Source organism: Sinocyclocheilus rhinocerous, unplaced genomic scaffold, assembly GCF_001515625.1.
Source record: "Sinocyclocheilus rhinocerous isolate Xijiao unplaced genomic scaffold, SAMN03320098_v1.1 scaffold682, whole genome shotgun sequence".
NCBI classification, from domain to species: domain Eukaryota; kingdom Metazoa; phylum Chordata; class Actinopteri; order Cypriniformes; family Cyprinidae; genus Sinocyclocheilus; species Sinocyclocheilus rhinocerous.
The window spans coordinates 1,641,179-1,659,967 of NW_015642528.1; the positions used below are offsets into that span (position 1 = coordinate 1,641,179).

The 18,789-nt window shown below is 38.4% G+C and overlaps 2 protein-coding genes across 4 annotated transcripts in view; one reads left to right on the forward strand and one right to left on the reverse strand.

Moving 5' to 3' along the window:
- Window positions 1-131: 131 nt before the first annotated feature.
- Window positions 132-14,674, forward strand: supt6h (SPT6 homolog, histone chaperone and transcription elongation factor). Its single transcript, XM_016573044.1, has 36 exons — window positions 132-250; window positions 973-1,083; window positions 1,226-1,378; window positions 2,245-2,318; window positions 2,419-2,599; window positions 2,695-2,776; window positions 2,922-3,177; window positions 3,334-3,435; window positions 3,526-3,639; window positions 3,724-3,813; window positions 3,904-4,046; window positions 4,126-4,274; window positions 4,356-4,466; window positions 4,757-4,886; window positions 5,016-5,166; window positions 5,544-5,698; window positions 5,804-5,999; window positions 6,103-6,242; window positions 6,502-6,619; window positions 6,727-6,803; window positions 6,892-7,027; window positions 7,127-7,264; window positions 7,653-7,820; window positions 7,969-8,096; window positions 8,202-8,409; window positions 8,593-8,740; window positions 8,914-9,056; window positions 9,130-9,270; window positions 9,419-9,614; window positions 9,698-9,936; window positions 10,324-10,437; window positions 11,057-11,195; window positions 11,281-11,355; window positions 11,456-11,637; window positions 11,739-11,935; window positions 13,303-14,674. The coding sequence occupies exons 2-36, from the start codon at window positions 984-986 to the stop codon at window positions 13,490-13,492; spliced, it is 5,064 nt and encodes a 1,687-aa protein (XP_016428530.1). The 5' UTR covers window positions 132-250; window positions 973-983; the 3' UTR covers window positions 13,493-14,674.
- A 250-nt stretch (window positions 14,675-14,924) lies between these two features.
- rab34b (RAB34, member RAS oncogene family b) overlaps window positions 14,925-18,789 on the reverse strand; it is a 4,148-nt gene continuing 283 nt past the window's right edge. The window contains exons 2-11 of one of the 3 annotated variants that reach the window (XM_016573156.1): window positions 18,468-18,586; window positions 18,155-18,237; window positions 17,907-17,972; window positions 17,643-17,744; window positions 17,493-17,557; window positions 17,368-17,419; window positions 17,211-17,292; window positions 17,012-17,102; window positions 15,928-16,031; window positions 14,925-15,804 (exon numbers count right to left, since the gene is read on the reverse strand). In XM_016573156.1, coding sequence (XP_016428642.1) covers window positions 15,742-15,804; window positions 15,928-16,031; window positions 17,012-17,102; window positions 17,211-17,292; window positions 17,368-17,419; window positions 17,493-17,557; window positions 17,643-17,744; window positions 17,907-17,972; window positions 18,155-18,237; window positions 18,468-18,524 — 765 coding nt within the window. In that variant the 5' untranslated portion in view covers window positions 18,525-18,586 and the 3' untranslated portion in view covers window positions 14,925-15,741. Of the gene's footprint in view, window positions 15,805-15,923; window positions 16,032-17,011; window positions 17,103-17,210; window positions 17,293-17,367; window positions 17,420-17,492; window positions 17,558-17,642; window positions 17,745-17,906; window positions 17,973-18,154; window positions 18,238-18,467; window positions 18,587-18,789 lie in introns of all 3 variants that reach the window. The other 2 variants (XM_016573155.1, XM_016573158.1) reach the window with 2 other exon arrangements.

An 18,789-nucleotide genomic window follows, 5' to 3' on the forward strand; every position in this document is an offset into this window, starting at 1 on the left:
TAACAATGACAAATTATTCGAACTTATGTATTAATCTTAGTTCATTTTAACATTTAAAAATGCATTATTTATTAAAAACCAGCAAATGTATTCATCCTGACCGGAAGTTAAATATGTGTATACCGGAACCACCGACTGTAACCCTCAGCCATTTTTTGTTGTCACTAACAAGCGTCTTCAAAAGTGACGCTTCGTTCTTCGTCTCAGCGCTCATTTTCAAGCCTTTAATCGAGCTTCCTCGCAAGGAAAAGTAAGTGCGCTTTCGTGTTCGATGTCTAATTTCAGCTAAGTGTTTTTTAAAGAGTTATGTAATGCCTGGGGTTGTTTTTCTTAGCGCTCAGGCTAGCTGTTAGCATGAGGGCCTTGATTTCTCACAGTGCCGCGGACAGAGTCGTTACGTAATTATTTAAAAAACAAAACAATTTTTTTACTGTTTACGTTCGATTCATCGCTAGCTTTTTGAGTATTTCTTAATAGTTACAAACTTCGTATTTTCGCGTCCCAAATTCCTTGGCTAAGCTAAAATCTAGCTAGGCGCATGGATCTCAAGTTCATCTTCATGTGTGTTTTGATATCTAAAAAGGCCTGGATTTACAAAATTAGTACTCTGGTGTTATATTTTAGCACGTAAACATCTTAGCATATAAATCAAATTAGACAAACCAAGTGTTGTTTTGAATGTCTTATGCAAAAATAATTAAGTTAAGCCACCAGTGAAGCTGATCTTTGTCAGTCTTTTGTTTACTGCGAGAGATGTGTCAGATGTATGACCTGTTTTTGTTATTATTATTCAACTGAATTTTACTGGTTTTGACAAGGAAATTGTAATGTTGCCACTATGTCAATGCAACATTTCACTCTTTATTACAATGAATAATCCTAACCCTTTGAATGCCATAGTATATTTGTCACAGCCATACTGTATTTATGACAGATCCTTGTAATTAAAATAATGTTTGAATTTTCACAGAGGCCTTGCAAACATGTCTGACTTCATTGAGAGCGAGGCTGAGGAGTCAGAGGAGGAGTTTGAGGAGAAAGACCTGAAGCCCAAAAAGCAGCAGAGATTTATGGAAGATGATGGTAAGATGTTATCTACTAAAAGCCACATACTGCAGAAGGCATGAATATGAAGGCGCTGAACATGAACAGTTTCATCATAGTTCTGTTGTCATTGGCACATTGCGTCATTGGTTGTGTTTTGTGTTGTTGATGTCTCCAGAAGAAGAAGAGGAAGAAGAGAATACTGAAGATCAGGATGAGCATGGAAACCTGAGAGGACTCATTGATGATGGCGATGTGGAAGAGGAAGAACCGCAGAGTGCGAGAGAGGATAGTGACTCTGGTGAAGAGGTCCGTCATCGCCGGAGAAAACGAAGTAGGTTATTCTGAATTTAAAGCCATTTTAGTAAATCCTTCTGTGTTCTGGTGTTTGTCAGTTCACAAGTGCATAATGTTGTTCTTAATGGGACTAAGGGGAAATCAAATATTTAAAACATTATTTTGCTGGAGATAACCAATTAAAGGAAAAGTTCACCTAAAAATATATAAAGTTTACTCGCCCTCAGGCCAGCCAGTTTGTTTCTTCATTGGAAAAGATTTGGAGAAATTTACATTGCAAAACTTGCTCGCCAATAAATGACGTCAAATTGAGTTCAAACAGCTGATAAAAACATCACAGTAATCCACATGACTCCAGTCCACCGATTAACGTCTTATGAAGTGAAAAGCTGTGTGTTTATAAGACAAAAATCCACAATTTTAACTTTAAACTAGGGCTGCACGATAAATCGCATGCGATATTTTACGCGCATCTTATCAGTAAAGCCGGTTCTGTAATCAGCGGTAAATCTCCATCACGTGCGACTTCTGGCCAAAATATGAGTCCATAATCCGTGATAACGCTTTCTCCACTGAAAAAGTCGATATACTGAAATATGTGTTTGGATTGGAACAGTTTTGGACTGTTTTTGTGTGTAAACAGTGCTTAATCTGTGCATATTCCTCTCCTGATACAGACAAGATGGGTTTTTTTCACTGTAATATTATGGATAGAGAACTCATATTTTAGCCTAAAGAAACTGTTTGAAGTTAAGGTGTTTGCCTTGATGAATTTGTTTACTATGAACAATTATGGTTCCATAGATTGAAAAAAAAAAAAAACTGTTGACAATAGGCTAAATGAAATACTGGTTTCTGTATTGCGTTTGTTTTCATTAAACAATGTGTCTTTGTATATGTCAGGTTATGATGACTATCTTGATGATGATGATCTGGACCTCATCGAGGAGAATTTAGGAGTAAAAGTGAAGAGAAGGGTGAGTCACCAAACTTCCAGCCTGTGCTAAATTACAGAATTTATATTAATTTAACTGATACTAGTTAAACAGTTTTGAACTCATGAAAAAATATGATCAGAAAAAGAAATACTCGCGTGTGAAAACCATGGATGATGAGGGTGAAGATGATGAGAAAGACCTGATCGCTGATGAGATCTTCACTGGGGATGGTGACGGAGATGGAGAGGTGGAGGACGGAGAGGCTGTGGACACACTTCACCCAAGAGATGACGAAGAGGGGGAAGATGATGAGGAATCTGGTAGGAAAGATGTTTACCCTATTCATCATGGATTTTAATTAATATTTTAGAATTCTGTGGAATTTTGATGTTTTTTTTCCCCCAATATTTGCTAGATATTGATGATTTCATTGTGGATGATGATGGGCAGCCCATCACTAAAAAGAAGGGAAAGAAATTCTCTGGCTACACTGATGCGTAAGTGATGTAAACAGTAAAGCAGTGGTTTGCTTATGAAAATATAGACTTCTCTGTGTGGTATGAAGGACTAAAGCCCTGACAGAAATGGCCTTGAACCCATGACTTTCTTATCTCTAATGTTGCTCCTTTTCTGACATTTTAGTGCCTTGCAAGAAGCTCAAGAGATATTCGGTGGCGACTTTGACTTTGCTGAGTTCGACACTGAGGCATATGATCATGCGGAAGAGGAAGAGGAGGATCAGGATGATGAGTCATGGGATCGGCCAAAGAAGCAGACCAAGAGAAGAGTTGGCCGCCGTAGCATATTTGAGATCTATGAGCCCAGTGAGCTGGAGAGCAGCCATATGACTGATCAGGACAATGAGATCCGCTCTACAGACATGCCAGAAAGATTCCAGGTATGGAGCAGTGTTGGCCTGTATATACAGTATATCTTTCATTTGCAGTATGCTGTCCAATGTGAAGGATACCAGAAACTTCTGCATGCCCTCTACCAGTGTGTTTCCTTTCATGGATGGAAATGAGGACATTTCATAACCTCTTGTCATTTGCAGTTGAGGGCCATCCCTGTAAAGCCTGCTGAGGATGATGAACTGGAGGAAGAAGCTGAATGGATTTACAGGAATGCCTTCTCCACACCGACCATCTCCATGCAGGTGTGAATGGAGTATTTGTATAACATGACATTTGTTAGCATATTGTCATGGCTCTAAGCTAACTTTGATGCTTATTTATTTTGTATAAAGGAGAGCACAGACTACCTAGATCGTGGGACAGCCACTAATTTCAGCAGAAAGGGCCCCAGTACTATTGCTAAAATCAAAGAAGCTTTGAACTTTATGAGGAACCAACACTTTGAGGTATAGTCATAGGGAAAAAACAGGGAGTAATAAACTCGACCGACTGATCATCTGGTTTTAACTCCTCTCTCTTCCATCTTACAGGTTCCCTTCATTGCATTCTACAGGAAGGAGTATGTGGAACCAGAGCTGAACATTAATGATCTGTGGAAGGTGTGGCAATGGGATGAGAAGGTAAGGGCTAGTCAAAATGTTCTCTGATTGCAGTGCGGTTGCTGCTTTTACTTTAGTAATGTAGAAATGAATTATGACTGTCCTCCTCAGTGGACTCAGCTGAAGACCAGGAAGCAGAACCTGACACGTCTTTTCCAGAGGATGCAGTCTTATCAGTTTGAGCAGATCTCAGCTGACCCTGACAAGCCACTGGCCGACTCAACTCGTCCTCTAGACACTACTGATATGGAGAGGTACGAGTACAAACCTAATGAACGTTCTAATATTTTATGCTTTGTCCACAGTAATCACACCTCCTTTCTGCTTTCACAGACTGAAAGACGTCCAGTCTCTTGATGAGCTGGGAGACGTCTACAACCACTTCCTGCTCTACTATGGCCGAGACATTCCTAAGATGCAGAATGCATCCAAGGCCAACAAAAAGAAACTGAAAAAGATCAAGGAAGTGTCAGAGGAAGATGGTACAGCTGTGTTTCCTTTGCATAATTTGATCAAATAATGGTCAACCATGCATTAGACTAAAACTGTTTTTGTACTGCTAGGGGAAGAGGCAGAAGTGGAGGAGGAAGAGGAAGAAGAGGAGCAAAAGGGTCCAGATCTAAAACAAGCTTCCCGTAGAGATATGTACAGCATCTGTCAGAGTGCAGGCCTTGGTTTGTACATCTCACACAAAAATAAGACTATGTATTTTTTCTTTTATTTATTTATGCTGGCAGAGTCAAATGTGCCAAACATATTCCCTGGCAAAAAATATATAGTATTTTAGAATATAAACTTACAGCAATATTTTGATTGCATTTATACTAACATTTTGTGTCAGAGATATTTTTAACAATGTAACTGATATTGTACATAACTACAGTGTAACTCCATGAACGTGATGAATTCATACATACACTTTTCTTGTAAAATGATGGCATATGGTGACCTTTTTTTTTTTTAGACGGTCTTGCCAAGAAGTTTGGTCTGACCCCAGAGCAGTTTGGAGAAAACTTGCGAGACAGTTATCAGAGGCACGAAACCGAGCAGTTTCCTGCAGAGCCTTTGGAGCTAGCCAAGGACTATGTGTGCAGGTAGAGCATCATTGCAAACTTGAAATGGTTACTTATTAAAATAACTTCTGTATGCATGTCTTTTACCCACGGCTTATTGGAAGATCATAGGAGTTTTCATATTTATTCATAACTCAAATTTTTTCATAGCCAATTTAACACCCCGGAGGCTGTTCTGGAAGGCGCTCGCTACATGGTGGCCATGCAGATAGCCCGTGAACCTCTGGTTAGGCACGTGCTCAGACAGACCTTCCAGGAGAGGGCCAAGATTAACATCAAGCCAACTAAGAAGGGCAAGAAGGTTGGTAATTAGTGGTAATTTAGGAGTTACAGACATACCTTCTAGTATGTAGGAAGTGACCATTATGTATTATACAATTCTTTTATTAACTGTTGTGTTTTTGTTTATCTTCTTCTACATTCACTTAACCATATTCATCAAGGAAAGGGTATTATCAGAAAAGCAACCTTCCCACCCCAGCAGAGCTCTGTTGTGTTAGAGCTTTAGCTAGAATGTTCAGTTGATATTATGTAGGAATAGTTTTTGCTGTGCTACAGTATTACCATAGTAAACTTGTCCTCCTATTCAAACCCAGACTGAACTAATGTGCCAGTGGCTGCATTGTTTGCTCATTCATCAGTAATTCCACATCAGCTAATATCCGTCATGTTTCTTAGGATGTGGATGAAGCGCACTATGCCTATTCCTTCAAGTACCTGAAGAACAAGCCTGTGAAGGAGCTCAATGGAGATCAGTTCTTGAAGATGTGCCTTGCTGAGGAGGAAGGCCTGCTCGCCATAGACATCTGCATTGACCTTGTGGGAGTCAAAGGGTATAGTTGTGTCCTGAAAATTTTAGCTTTAGATCAAAATCTGAATTGAGTTGTTAAGGATTGTATACAAGAGATACAGATCAGTTCTGTTTGCCTTATCTACAGGTACGGAGGAGATCAGACCTACTTTGATGAGATTAAGCAGTTCTACTACAGGGATGAGTTCAGTCACCAGGTGCAGGAATGGAACAAGCAGAGAACTCTTGCTATTGAACGTTCCTTGCAGCAGTTCCTGTATCCTCAGATGGCCAAGGAACTGAAAAACAAGCTTGTTGCTGAAGCCAAGGACAATATTATTAAGGTGCCACATTAATTGCATGTATATTATATTCCATTTGCAAGTGCTTTCAGTACCAAACTGTGGTCTATAATAAGTTGATTTGAGTTTCTTGTGTTTTTGGTAGTCTTGTTGCAAGAAGCTGTATAATTGGTTGAAGGTGGCTCCTTATCGGCCTGATCAGCAGGTAGAGGAGGACGATGACCTCATGGATGAGTCGCAAGGAAAGGGTATCCGTGTACTTGGGGTGGCATTTGCTTCCGGCAGGTACATTTTTGTTCTGAGTGAGCGAATATATTCTACATGATTGTGAATAGGGATGCACAATAAAACCTAATATTATTGAATATTTACTTTTTATATTAGGTAATTTAATGCTGACTTAAAGTGAATCTCAATTTAATTTAATTTCTCCTGTATTATAAAATGTATAACATTATATATTATTGGCCATAACATCATTATAATTTTCAGCTTATCATACATTTGAATGGCATCTGTTAAGTGTTTGCTTGTGTTTTTATAGAGATACACCAGTGTTCTGCTCCCTCCTTAATGGTGAAGGAGAGGTTGTGGACTTCCTCAGGCTTCCTTATTTCCTGAAGAGGAGAAATGCATGGAGAGAAGATGAAAGAGAGAAAAAGGTGAAGAAACAGAAGCCCTGCGGGACATTTACTATTCAGTTGTTTGTTAATTCCAGTTTCCATCAATATTGACACTTTTGAAACATTTGATTGTTGTGTTTCCATAGCTTCAAGATATTGAAAACCTCAAGAAATTCCTCCTTAGTAAGAAGCCACATGTTGTTGCTGTTGCTGGGGAGAATCGGTGTGTTCAATATTTTGTTTTTGTTTTTAAATATTCCATATGCATGTTGGACCCCCACATGTTGATGCTTTTATTTGGATGTGTGTAGTGATGCTCATATGGTGATGGAGGACATCAAGCGCACCATCAGTGAGCTGGAGCAGGACTCCTCTCTGCCTGCTGTGGGAGTGGAGCTGGTGGACAATGAGTTGGCTGTGCTTTATATGAACAGCAAGAAGTCTGAGGTCAGTGCAATGAGATAAAAACATACATTTTACCCATAAACGCTTGTGGAAGGCTATGTGCCTTTTCTAATATTTCTTTCACATATTGCTCCTCTCTAGGCGGATTTCAGGGACTATCCACCTCTGCTTCGGCAGGCTGTGTCTGTGGCTCGCAAAATTCAGGACCCCCTAGTGGAGTTTGCCCAAGTCTGCAGTAGCGATGAAGACATCCTGTGTTTGAAACTGCATCCCCTGCAGGTACAAGCACATTCCTGCATCCCTTTTGCCGTTTATGTTTAAATACCATTGATTTTTCTCCATGTATTTGTGTGAAATTCCGCATTGCAATGTGTTATTTTAAAAAGTATTATTTATTATAGTCATTCATTTATTCCTATTTTGAATCATTTGTTTTTATTTGTTTGTTTTAAAATTAGTTATTTTAGTGCTTCAGTAACTTGCCTTATGTAATTTATGGAACCCAATTTTTCATTTTAGTTAACAGTATCAACACTGAGTCACTGACATCTCTCCACTTAGTATGTGGCTGCTAATTGAGTGACTGCTAATTTTTTTTTAAACAGGCTTGAGATGAAAGTAACTTGTAAATAACTTCTCGTGTATTATGTTTTTAAACGTTCCTCAGGAGCATGTAGTGAAAGAGGAGTTGCTGGGCGCTCTTTACTGTGAGTTCATAAACCGGGTGAATGAGGTTGGTGTGGATGTGAACCGGGCCATTGCTCACCCTTACACCCAGAGCCTGGTCCAGTACATCTGTGGCCTCGGAACTAGAAAAGGCTCACACCTGCTCAAGGTGAGACCTTCTCAAAAAAAATCACTATTCTCACATTTGATATTCATGCTGTTTTTCCACCTAAGTAAAGTCCCTCTGTTAGTCTAGCTAATGGGTTGAGTTTCTATGATGTTTAGCTCATCATCTGCACCTTTCCAATGTCCCTCAGATTCTTAAACAGAACAACACTAGGTTAGAGAACCGAACCCAGTTGGTCACCATGTGCCATATGGGACCCAAAGTCTTCATTAACTGTGCTGGCTTCATCAAGATCGACACCGCCTCTCTTGGAGACAGGTAAGATGCTGTATGCAATGTTTGTGAATGGCCTGCAGTTCACTTTGAATTATGCTGCGTACAGCCAGAAGCTATAACAAAATAATGTGTTCTTTCATTCTGCAGCACTGACTCCTATATCGAGGTCTTGGACGGTTCTCGAGTGCACCCTGAAACGTACGAGTGGGCACGTAAAATGGCAGTGGATGCTCTAGAGTACGACGAGTCGGCAGAAGATGCCAACCCAGCCGGAGCGCTAGAGGAGATCCTTGAGAACCCAGAGAGACTCAAGGACCTGGATCTGGATGCCTTCGCTGAGGAGCTGGAGAGACAGGTCAGCTTTGTCATAATGTTGCATAATTCACTTGCATAAATTTTGTTAGCAGAGGCATTTATCCAAAGCAGCAAATCAGGACACAAGCGGTACTTGATTTAACTAAACCGTTTTTCCTGTGAGCTTGTGTAAAATATATATATTGTAAATATAAATTATAAATATATTGTTTCTTTCTTTCAGGGTTATGGTAATAAGGGAATTACACTGTATGACATCCGAGCGGAGCTCAGCTGTAGATATAAAGATTTGAGAGCCCCGTACAGGCCTCCCAACATGGAGGAGGTCTTTAACCTGCTCACCAAGGAGACTCCTGAGACCTTCTATATTGGTAAATAATACCTGATCGTTTTTAGATTTTTTTAAAAGATCACAGAGTAATCTATAGTTCTAAACCTGCAGATACATATTTTCAAGTATTCTGTGATATTTGTGGTGCTCCCTCATTTGTTTCAGTCTTGATACTGATTGGTAATATTTTCCTATATCTCTGTGCACATATAGGCAAACTGATCACATGTGTGGTGACTGGCATTGCTCACAGACGGCCACAAGGTGAGAGTTATGACCAGGCCATCCGTAATGATGAGACGGGTCTCTGGCAGTGTCCATTTTGCCAGCAGGACAACTTCCCTGAGCTCAGTGAGGTGGGAATTGGTTCTGTTACCTTTTTCTCTTAAGCACACAAGCAAAATGACTTGTATCATTGTTGTTTCTTAGGTGTGGAATCACTTTGACAGCGGCTCCTGCCCTGGTCAAGCCATCGGAGTGAGAACTAGGTTAGATAACGCTGTCACAGGCTTCATACCGACAAAGTTTCTTAGTGACAAGGTGGTGAAGCATCCTGAGGAGAGAGTCAAGGTGAGCAAATCTCATATTTCCTTTCTATACTCTATCTGGCGTTCATTTCTAAACAATATACACCCCAAATATGTAGCCTTACAAAAGATATGGAAGTTTGAAAATGTTCTGTTTACAGACTGACTTTTGTCTGGTTCTCTGCTGTTAGGTTGGCATGACCGTGCACTGCCGCATCATGAAGATTGACATCGAGAAGTTCAACGTGGATCTCACTTGTAGAACATCTGACCTGAGTGACAAGAACAATGAATGGAAGCTTCCCAAAGATACCTACTATGATTTTGATGCTGAGACAGATGATGTGAAACAGGAAGAGGAGCAAAAGAAGAAACAGCAAAGAACCAGTCAGTATTGACCAAATCTTTTTTGAGAACATTAATTTTTATCACCTTTTTCAAGTGACATGACTTTTGTTTTCTGTCTTCAGCTTACATTAAGCGAGTAATCGCTCACCCGTCCTTCCACAACATCAACTTCAAACAAGCGGAGAAGATGATGGAATCCATGGACCAAGGTGATGTGGTGATTCGGCCCAGCAGTAAAGGGGAGAACCACCTGACGGTCACATGGAAGGTGGCTGATGGGATCTATCAGCATGTAGACGTCCGTGAGGAGGGTAAAGAGAATGCGTTTAGCCTTGGACATACTCTTTGGATCAACAATGAGGTGAGCTGTTGTTGTGTCACACAAACTATTGTTCAAAAGTTTTGGGCCTTTTTTTTTTTTTTTAAGTGTTTTTGGCTGCATTTATAAAAAATGGCAGTATTGTGAAATATTGTTACAGATATTTAAAATGACTTGTGTTAATATTTATTTTTAAATGTAACTGATGCAAAGCTGAATTTTCAGCATCATTACGCAAGTCTTCAGTGTCACATGATCCTTCAAAAATCATTCTAATATGCTGATTTGGTGCATTTTGTTATGAAAATTGTTATGCTGCATAATATTCGTATGGAAACCATGCATTTTTGAGATTCTTTGATTAATAGACAATTTAAAAGAATAGCATTTTTTAACTAGAAATCTAATAATAGTCGTGGTTGTCTACAGGAGTTTGAGGATCTGGATGAAATCACAGCCAGGTATGTCCAGCCCATGGCTGCATTTGCACGAGATCTGCTCAGCCACAAATACTTCCAGGAGTGCAATGGAGGTGATAGGAAGGTGTGTTATCATTCTGAGGACGCTACATGGTGTATTTTACCTCATCTAGTGTACTATTTATTGTAGGCTTTTTATTATATAAATCAACACTAAAGATTTATGCAATTTCTCTGTCTACATTATGAAAGCCGCTAAAACAAACGAAAAATATTATAACAGTGAAATTATTAGTAGTTCCATAATTGCAATAGTCTATTTCTCTATTAAAACAACAGCGATTGAGTAAGTGTATTTATTCAGCGATCACAATCGCAAACAATACAGTCGAGATCTCATGACAGAACACTGACCGGCTGAATGACGCTTTCATTTAGATCTCTAAACTCCAGCTTGTTTGTTTTTCAGATCATCTGCGGCGGCGCTTCCGCAATGAGGATTTTTGGTAAAGTTTTTATCTTTTTGAATACATTTTAGTCTCGTCTTATTTCGTCAACGAAATTGCATGTTGATATAGTCTTAGTTATTGTTTATTGACCTTATTGTCGTCTCGTCTTAGTCATGGGGAAAAAAGCTCGTCAACGAAAATTTTTCGTCATAGTCTTCGTTAACTAAATTAACACTACTCATTACCCTACCAAAGCAGGTCACAACTCCCATATATATCATGCATTTGTAAATGTTTGCCTTTTGTGTTTTGTTTTATAGGATAGAGTATGTAACCATCACTCCAGATGGCTTTAGGTATCGCTCTCAGATGTTCCCTTCAGTCAATGGTCTTTTCCGCTGGTTCAAGGACCACTACCAGGATCCTGTGGCAGGTTAGTAGTCTCTATCTGCACTCCAGCTCTGGCCTAGCATTCTAATTTTTCCTTGTAATGTAATGTTTTTGTTGTCTCTTTAAAGGCGTCACACCAACCAGCAGCAGAACGAGAACACCAGCATCAGTGAACGCCACACCTGCCAACATCAACATTGCCGGTATGTCAGAAATGCTGATGTCTTCCCTGACAAAAACAGGAATTTTTTTTTTTATGAAGTAATGTATTTTTAAAACCCAAATCTGTCCTCTCACTCTCAGACTTGACTCGAGCCGTCAACGCTCTCCCGCGAAACATGACATCCCAGATGTTCAGTGCCATAGCAGCGGTTACAGGCCAGGGCCAGAATCCCAACACGACGCCGGCCCAGTGGGCCTCCAGTCAGTATGGTTACAGTGGCGGCAGCAGTGCAGGAGGTGGCGGCAGCAGCAGCGCTTATCATGTACGAAACCTGCACCTATGCACTCAGTCACCTATTTAACTCATTGAATCAAAACCAGGCCCTCTAATATTTCACATTCCTTCCTTTCCTGTTTTTTCAAGGTGTTTGCAACGCCCCAGCAGCCGATGGCCACGCCCATGATGACGCCCAGCTACTCTTACACCACACCTAGCCAGCAGCAGGCCATGACCACACCCCAGTATCCCAGCAGCACCCCACAATCCTCACACGGACACCATCAGCATTCGTCCTCCACACCATCGTCCTCATCATCGAGAGTGCGGACACCACAGCCCAAGTGAGTGCTGCCTCTGCTTTATTGCAAATGCAAAACCATGTCACATGATGAATTTTCTGTGTGAAAATTCAATGCTATAAACATTTTAATTTGAATGAGTGGTTTTTGATGTATCTGTTCCTTCACAAATGTGACCCTGCACTGCAAAACCAGTCATAAGTAGCACGGGTATATTTGTAGCAGTAGCCAACAATACATTGTACGGGTCAAAATGATTGATTTTTCTTTTATGCCAAAAATGACGATTTTATTTTGAATTACGATATTAGTTCAAGCTGAAAGAAAGTGCACATTTACTCTCTGACAGCAGATGGTGCTGAACAGCAGAAATGCAGCCGTTACTCTGGAAACCTCATAAACAAAGCAGCTGCTGCTTATTAAAACATATTTAAATGGTTTAAATAGCCATTCAGATTTTTGTATTCGCAGCGTTCATCACAGCGCCAAATACTTAGACTTAATAGGCTATTTATGTTCAAACTTTTTTTTTTTACATTTTAATCTGGATTACACCACCCTTTTAAAAATCCTGCAGATACCCTGTAAATTCTTTCTTTATTTTTTATTGTATAATTTATATACTTTATGTTGGCTATTTATATTATGCAATGATATATGCTATCCAGATCGGTGGTTTTTAATAGCACAATAACATCTGATTTAAAGTGAAGAACTCAAGTGTGTGTGTGTGTGTAAACATGTAATTTACCACAGTTTAAAGTGCTGGGAAAGCTTGAAAAAGCACCTTGAAAGTGCTTGAATTTGGAAAAGGTGTAAGAACCCTGCATAAACTGTCAATGAAAAATTCTTCTAAACATTCATTAATCTTGCGTAATTTCAATATTTAATAACACGTTGTTAAATTAAAAGTTGCAACTGTCATTTAATGAACTAACGGTTGTATTTTTAAACCGATTAATAACTTCTGTAGCAAATGTAGCTATTGCTCATTATTAATGTTAATGCATTAACTAAGGTTAACTAATGAGATCTTATTGTAAAGTGTTACTTATTGGTCTTTATAAATCGTTTGCAAAATATAAATTTTTTACTTTATACTTTTTTGTGTATTACTTTATTGTATGTAAATGTTCAGTTCTTTTTTGTTATAAGAAAATGGTTATTAAACCTGTAATACTTTGACAACACTTTTTTGCAACTAAATTTCAATAGCGTATACCGTGATAAAAGCATTAGCAGTTAATCGCAACATGAACATTTGATACTGTCATATGCCTAGTCACAAATGTTCATGTTTTTTTTTTTTTCTTTAGTCTTGTTTTTTTGTGTGGTTTCTATTATTATGACTTGTGTTACATAATCCATTACAGACCAAAGTACTAAAACTCCATCTGTGTTCCCTGCAGGACAAGTTCCCACACCGCCGTGGATTGGGGTAAGATGGCTGAACAGTGGCTGCAGGAGAAAGAAGCCGAGCGGCGGAAGCAAAAGACGCCCCGCATGACGCCCCGACCTTCACCCAGCCCCATGATCGAGAGCACGCCCATGTCCATCGGCGGAGACGCCACTCCCCTCTTGGACGAGATGGACCGATAGGAGTAGGGAAGGGGGTGTTCAGACATCTCGTATAAAACCCAATCCATCCACATCCCATCTCTCACCCTCCGTCTTTTGCTCTTTCGCAGCTAGAAGCATTTCTTTGAGTCGTTCAGAGCTTCTGATACAAAGACAAACATTTGAAATGTGGTGACGACAAGCAGATTTAGGAAATGGACCTACAATAAACGTTTGTCATGAGGGTTATCTTTTTTTTTTTTCTTTTTTTTTTTTTGTATGTGCTAATGCACCCCCTTTTTCATTTCAGTTTTTAAACTAAATTTAAAAGGAAAGGCTTAAAGTGTAAGACGTTGCATGATTTGTGCCCATGGGAGCTGGTATTCAATCAGCGTAAAATCATTAGTTCAGACCCACTCAGAGAGCTTTTCTTTTTGTATCTGGCTTAAACATTTAAATAAAACCCTGTTTCAGTATGAACCAGAGCACTGTAATATTTCGAAATCTGTGTTCTGTTGAGCTGTTACGCAAAGAATTAAGCACTGGGAAGCTTGGTTAATCTATTTAGCAACTCATTTATCAGCTAAAAATGAAGTATGTGACTAAAAGCGATCCTGTAAATGTCATGTTTTTTGTGATCATTACAGTGATCAGAATATGCATTTTAAATTCAAAACCTTGAAGAATGATGTTTTTAAGGTCATCTTTGAGTTCTCAGAGTTCAGAATCAGATATCACTTTTCATAATGTGCTTCTACAAGTAAACTGAACTATTGTGCTAAAAAATACTGAGACCTCTGATCAGTTTTTTTGCTTTTTCAGTTTGGGGGCTGTTTGTGTTTGTGAATGTATCTTTGCTGGGCCAGGCTTCAAGGTGTTTGTACACATGCTGTTTTTAACAGTGTCTTTCCTTCATGTACAATCCCGTGTATCGCTATAGACCGAAATTGTTACATTTAAGCAAAGTGAACTTTATGAACAGGCTCCTTATACTGTGACAGTATTTTCACAGCAAACATAGTTATGATCCCCCACAACCAGTATAGTGAATCTTTCAAGTTCTGTGGAAGTGTTTCTGACCTGATCATGTGTTCTTTTAGTATTGAGGCTAAACTATGCCTTTAGGTCAGGATGGGAAGTGAGCTCAGTGTCTAAAGCATTCTGTTCCGTGTATTTCACTGCTGACATCCATTTCTTTCCTTTGATAAAGTTGTCCAAATGAAACCTTTCGTGTTTCGTGTTTTTATTTGTTTTAAACATCTGCTTCTTAACAGTCTATACTGATTTCAGTTAGTAAAGAATGGTGTTTGTCTTCAAGCTTCAGACCTTAGGTAATTAATTTCAGACTGATTGTAAGATGTGACTAAATAATATTAATGCCTTTGCTTAAGAGACACAAGCAGCTTCCACAAAGCTACTAGTGGACAAAAATACTAACAATTAAATTTGACACCTTTTTGTGATTTTAGCCTTTATTCTCTCTTGAAGACTTGAACGGACATTTCACACACACAATATAATTCTGTTATAGTGGGATATTTGTTGAGCTGCTCATTTTAGCTTCGCAATTTTACATAAGTGGTACTTCTCCATTTACGTCTTAACAATCCTTCCATTTAGCTCGCAGTGGGAATCTCGTGTCGGCGCAGAGCCTGTGGTCATGAGTGCTGGCATATGTATCATATTAGCCAGAGAAACTCATGATGCAATGGAAAAACAAGGACTGTATTTACAAAAGATCCACTCAGAACCGCCAGGAGGGCATTGAATGTGAACTTAAGTGTTCTGCACATAAACTGCTGTTTGCTAAGACAAAAATCAAATGTGAAAGCAGAACTCATTACCGTCAAATTACAGGGATTTGCATCGCTTTATGTAACAGACTTGAAATGCCAGTAAATGACACCAAGTATTTATAGACAGATTTACAGATTTAAGCTTCTTTGTTACTGCTTGGGACAAAAATGCACATATTTTTGGACATGTCATTAACTCGATCCTGGTTATTTGATAGTCCATGAGAAACTCAATTGCAGTGTATAATAAACATGTAATACAATGATGATCAAGAAAAATGCTTTCCAATTCATATCTAGGAAACATGAAATATATCATGGATTTATTTATACACTTCTAATTACAATCCAAACTTTCAGATGAATTCTTGTTGAGATTCTCATCTCACTGGCCAAGTCCTCTCTATTATTTTTTCATCCACTCAAAAATGTGTGTCAGGGCATTATGGGACATCATTCCAGAAACACTTCTATTGCCATTTGAAAGTTACACTTTTAGTCAAAGACAGCAGCTGGATTGCCTCTTCTTAAATTTTTCATCACAGTTGTTAGAGATTTCTGTGTAGAAAAGATGCATATATAATTTTCTGTATGACCATGGTGAAATATTCCCAGGGTAAAACATGAAAATAAAATGTCAGGAATTAGCCATATTTTGACGTAATGAAAGAACTTACTGACAATATCTCTACCTTGTCTAGATTTGTTCCTCTCCAGCTCAGATAATACAGTGGCCTCAAATGTAAGTGATGCAACCCGTAGAAAGAAATCTCTCACACTTTCCCCTATCGAGGACAACAGAAATACAGTGGGGAAAATAATTAGTTGATCCCCTACTGATTTTGTAAGTTTGCCCACTTACAAAGAAATGAAGGGTCTATAATTTTTATGGTAGGTTTATTTTAACGGATAGAGAGAATATCAAGCAAAAAATCCAGAAAAAAAACACTGTACAAAGGTTATAAATTGATTTGCATTTCAGTGAGTCAAATAAGTATTTGATCCCCAAGCAAAACTTGGTGGAGAAACTCTTGTTGGCAAGCACAGAGGTAAGACGTGTCTTGTAGTTGGTCACATAAGATGTCATATCATACGTTACTTATACACTACAGTAAAACGTTTGGGATCATTATGTTTTTTATATGCTTCTGAAAGAAGTCTCTCATGCTCACCAAGGCTACATTTATTTCATCAAACATACAATAAAATGTTAATCTTGTGAAATATTGTTACAACTTAAAATAACAGTTTTCTATTTGAATATATTATAAATTGCATCCTGTGATGCCAAAACTGAATTTTCATTAGCCGTTACTCTGCTGATCAGTCTTCAGTGTCACATGATTCTTTGTAAATCATTCTAACATGCTGATTTGGTGCTCAATTATGATTGGTGCTCTAATAATAATGGTTCTTAATATAATATATTATGTTGAAAACAGTTTTTGCTTCCTAATATGTTGGTAAAAACTGTAATTTATTGTCTGGATTCTTTGATCAATTTATTTTAAATAGAATAATTTTGTAACATAAAGGTCTTTACTGTCACTTTTGATCAATTTAATGCATGCTTGCTGAATAAACGTAGTATCATGATATTTCACAATAATACTGTTTTTACTGAATTTTTTATGTGACTATTTATGACCAAACGTATTTATGAAAACATCTAGATATTATTTCGGACATCAGCTCAGACACACAAAATAGTTTGATGGCAATCAAAACAGCTGCTGTTAAAAGTCTTTTAGACAGACTTGTTTACCTGACAGCGCAGACACGGCCCAATACTCTGCTCTGATCTCCTCAGAGAGTCGAACGGCCTCTTGCTCCATTTGGGCCAACTGATCTGGGTGCTATGGGAGAGAAAGATTCATCTAGACTAGTTATCTCAAGGAAACACCATCTGGGGATTGTCAGGATTTTTAAAGGCTTTGAAGAGATCAACTGAAAATAAAACTCACACTAAGATCCTTCTTGGTTCCCACGAGGAAGAGGAGAACACTAGAAGGGTCATTGTCTCTCATGGCATCCTCAAGCCACTCTCTGAATAAACAGAGACAGACTTGATTCATGACTATTCAAACAGTGTTTGAAACCAAATAAGTGGTCGTACTGTACCTTGCATGATCCAAAGAGTTATAATTGCTCAGGTCAAACACAACAATGATGGCTGGAAAACAAAAGATACATTGTTTTTACACAATACACAGCAAGAGTATGCTTAACGTAGTCTGTTTTATTACCTTGAGCTCCCCTGTAGTATGTGGATGCAACGCATCTGAATCTTTCCTGACCTGCTGTGTCCCACCTGCAGAGAGAGAGAGAGAGAGAGAGATCTGTGATCGAAGGATGCAGCCATATGAATGACTGTTAAAGTAATACACAAAACTCACAACTGCAAACTGAAGGGCACCCCGAGGACCTCAAATCTCTCCATCTCAAAATCCACTCCAATAGTCGCCTTGTACGTCTTGCCAAATGTGTCTTTGCAGAATCTCGAGGACAGAAATATTAACAAATGTAATCATTCAAGCTTTTTTTTTGTTTTTTTTTACACGTATGGTTGGGATGTTATGTTAAAATTGATGTTTTTCTTTCAGTAAAAGCACAATGAGATCTGAAGTGAGAATAAATAAATGAACATTACAGACTCTTACCTGTTTATTAAACAGGTCTTTCCAACTCCTACATCACCAACAACAATGACCTTGGCTACATTCAATCTGGAGATGTAGATTTGCGATTTATGAAGTTTTGCCTGCACTGTGGGGACCAGCCAAAAGTCCCCATAAACATACTAAACACTGAACATTTCAAAACAATAGATTTTAATGGAAAGTCCCCACTATACTAGCAAAACAAAAGCTTGTATATGTGTGTGAAAGAGAGAAAAAGAGTAATTTACCCTGTTTTCTGTCCTTGACATGCCTCTTTAACAGTAATATTGAAGCCATCTTTGGTGTGCACTGCAGCGTCCCTTGTAAAGTACTGAATAATAGCCCAATAGAAATTTGTCAGGTTAGACTTTAAAAAATTACAAGACAAAACAAAAAGGTAGCTTTTTACATAATAATCTGGTCCAGTCCAGTCCGGATTATAACGTTCAGTGGGTGACTAAATACAATAATCCTCTAAAATGAATGAGTTTTGAGCAACAAAACAGCAAGGGAGTGGACAAAACTAATAACTAATTAAAAATATTTTAAAAAATGTGTTACCAAAGGGAGTTCACAGATGATCCTGTCTCCTTTCACAGGGGGCAGAGAGCTCATCATGTGAGAGCTTTAACAAGACCACACCAATACAACCGCAAATACTCAACCATTCTGTCCGCTGACTATAGGATTAATAAAAATGTAAAATGTAAGAGAAAAAATTTAATTGTACAGAAATGTAATAATAACAATAATAAAAATACATACAATTAAAAACAGTAAGTAACATTAACATTAATGGCAAATTAACATGCTGCTGTATAATAAAATTTGATGTCAAAACGATATTTAAAAAGCAATACAAATGAATATATATATATATATA

What these genes read in the sequence shown, in the direction of transcription:
- supt6h (XM_016573044.1), top strand. Translation starts at nt 984, where the DNA reads ATGTCTGACTTCATTGAGAGCGAGGCTGAGGAGTCAGAGGAGGAGTTT. An exon ending in TCATCGCCGGAGAAAACGAA is followed by an intron (nt 1,379 to 2,244) that starts GTAGGTTATTCT and finishes TGTATATGTCAG; the next exon opens with GTTATGATGACTATCTTGAT. An exon ending in CCAAGGACAATATTATTAAG is followed by an intron (nt 6,000 to 6,102) that starts GTGCCACATTAA and finishes TGTTTTTGGTAG; the next exon opens with TCTTGTTGCAAGAAGCTGTA.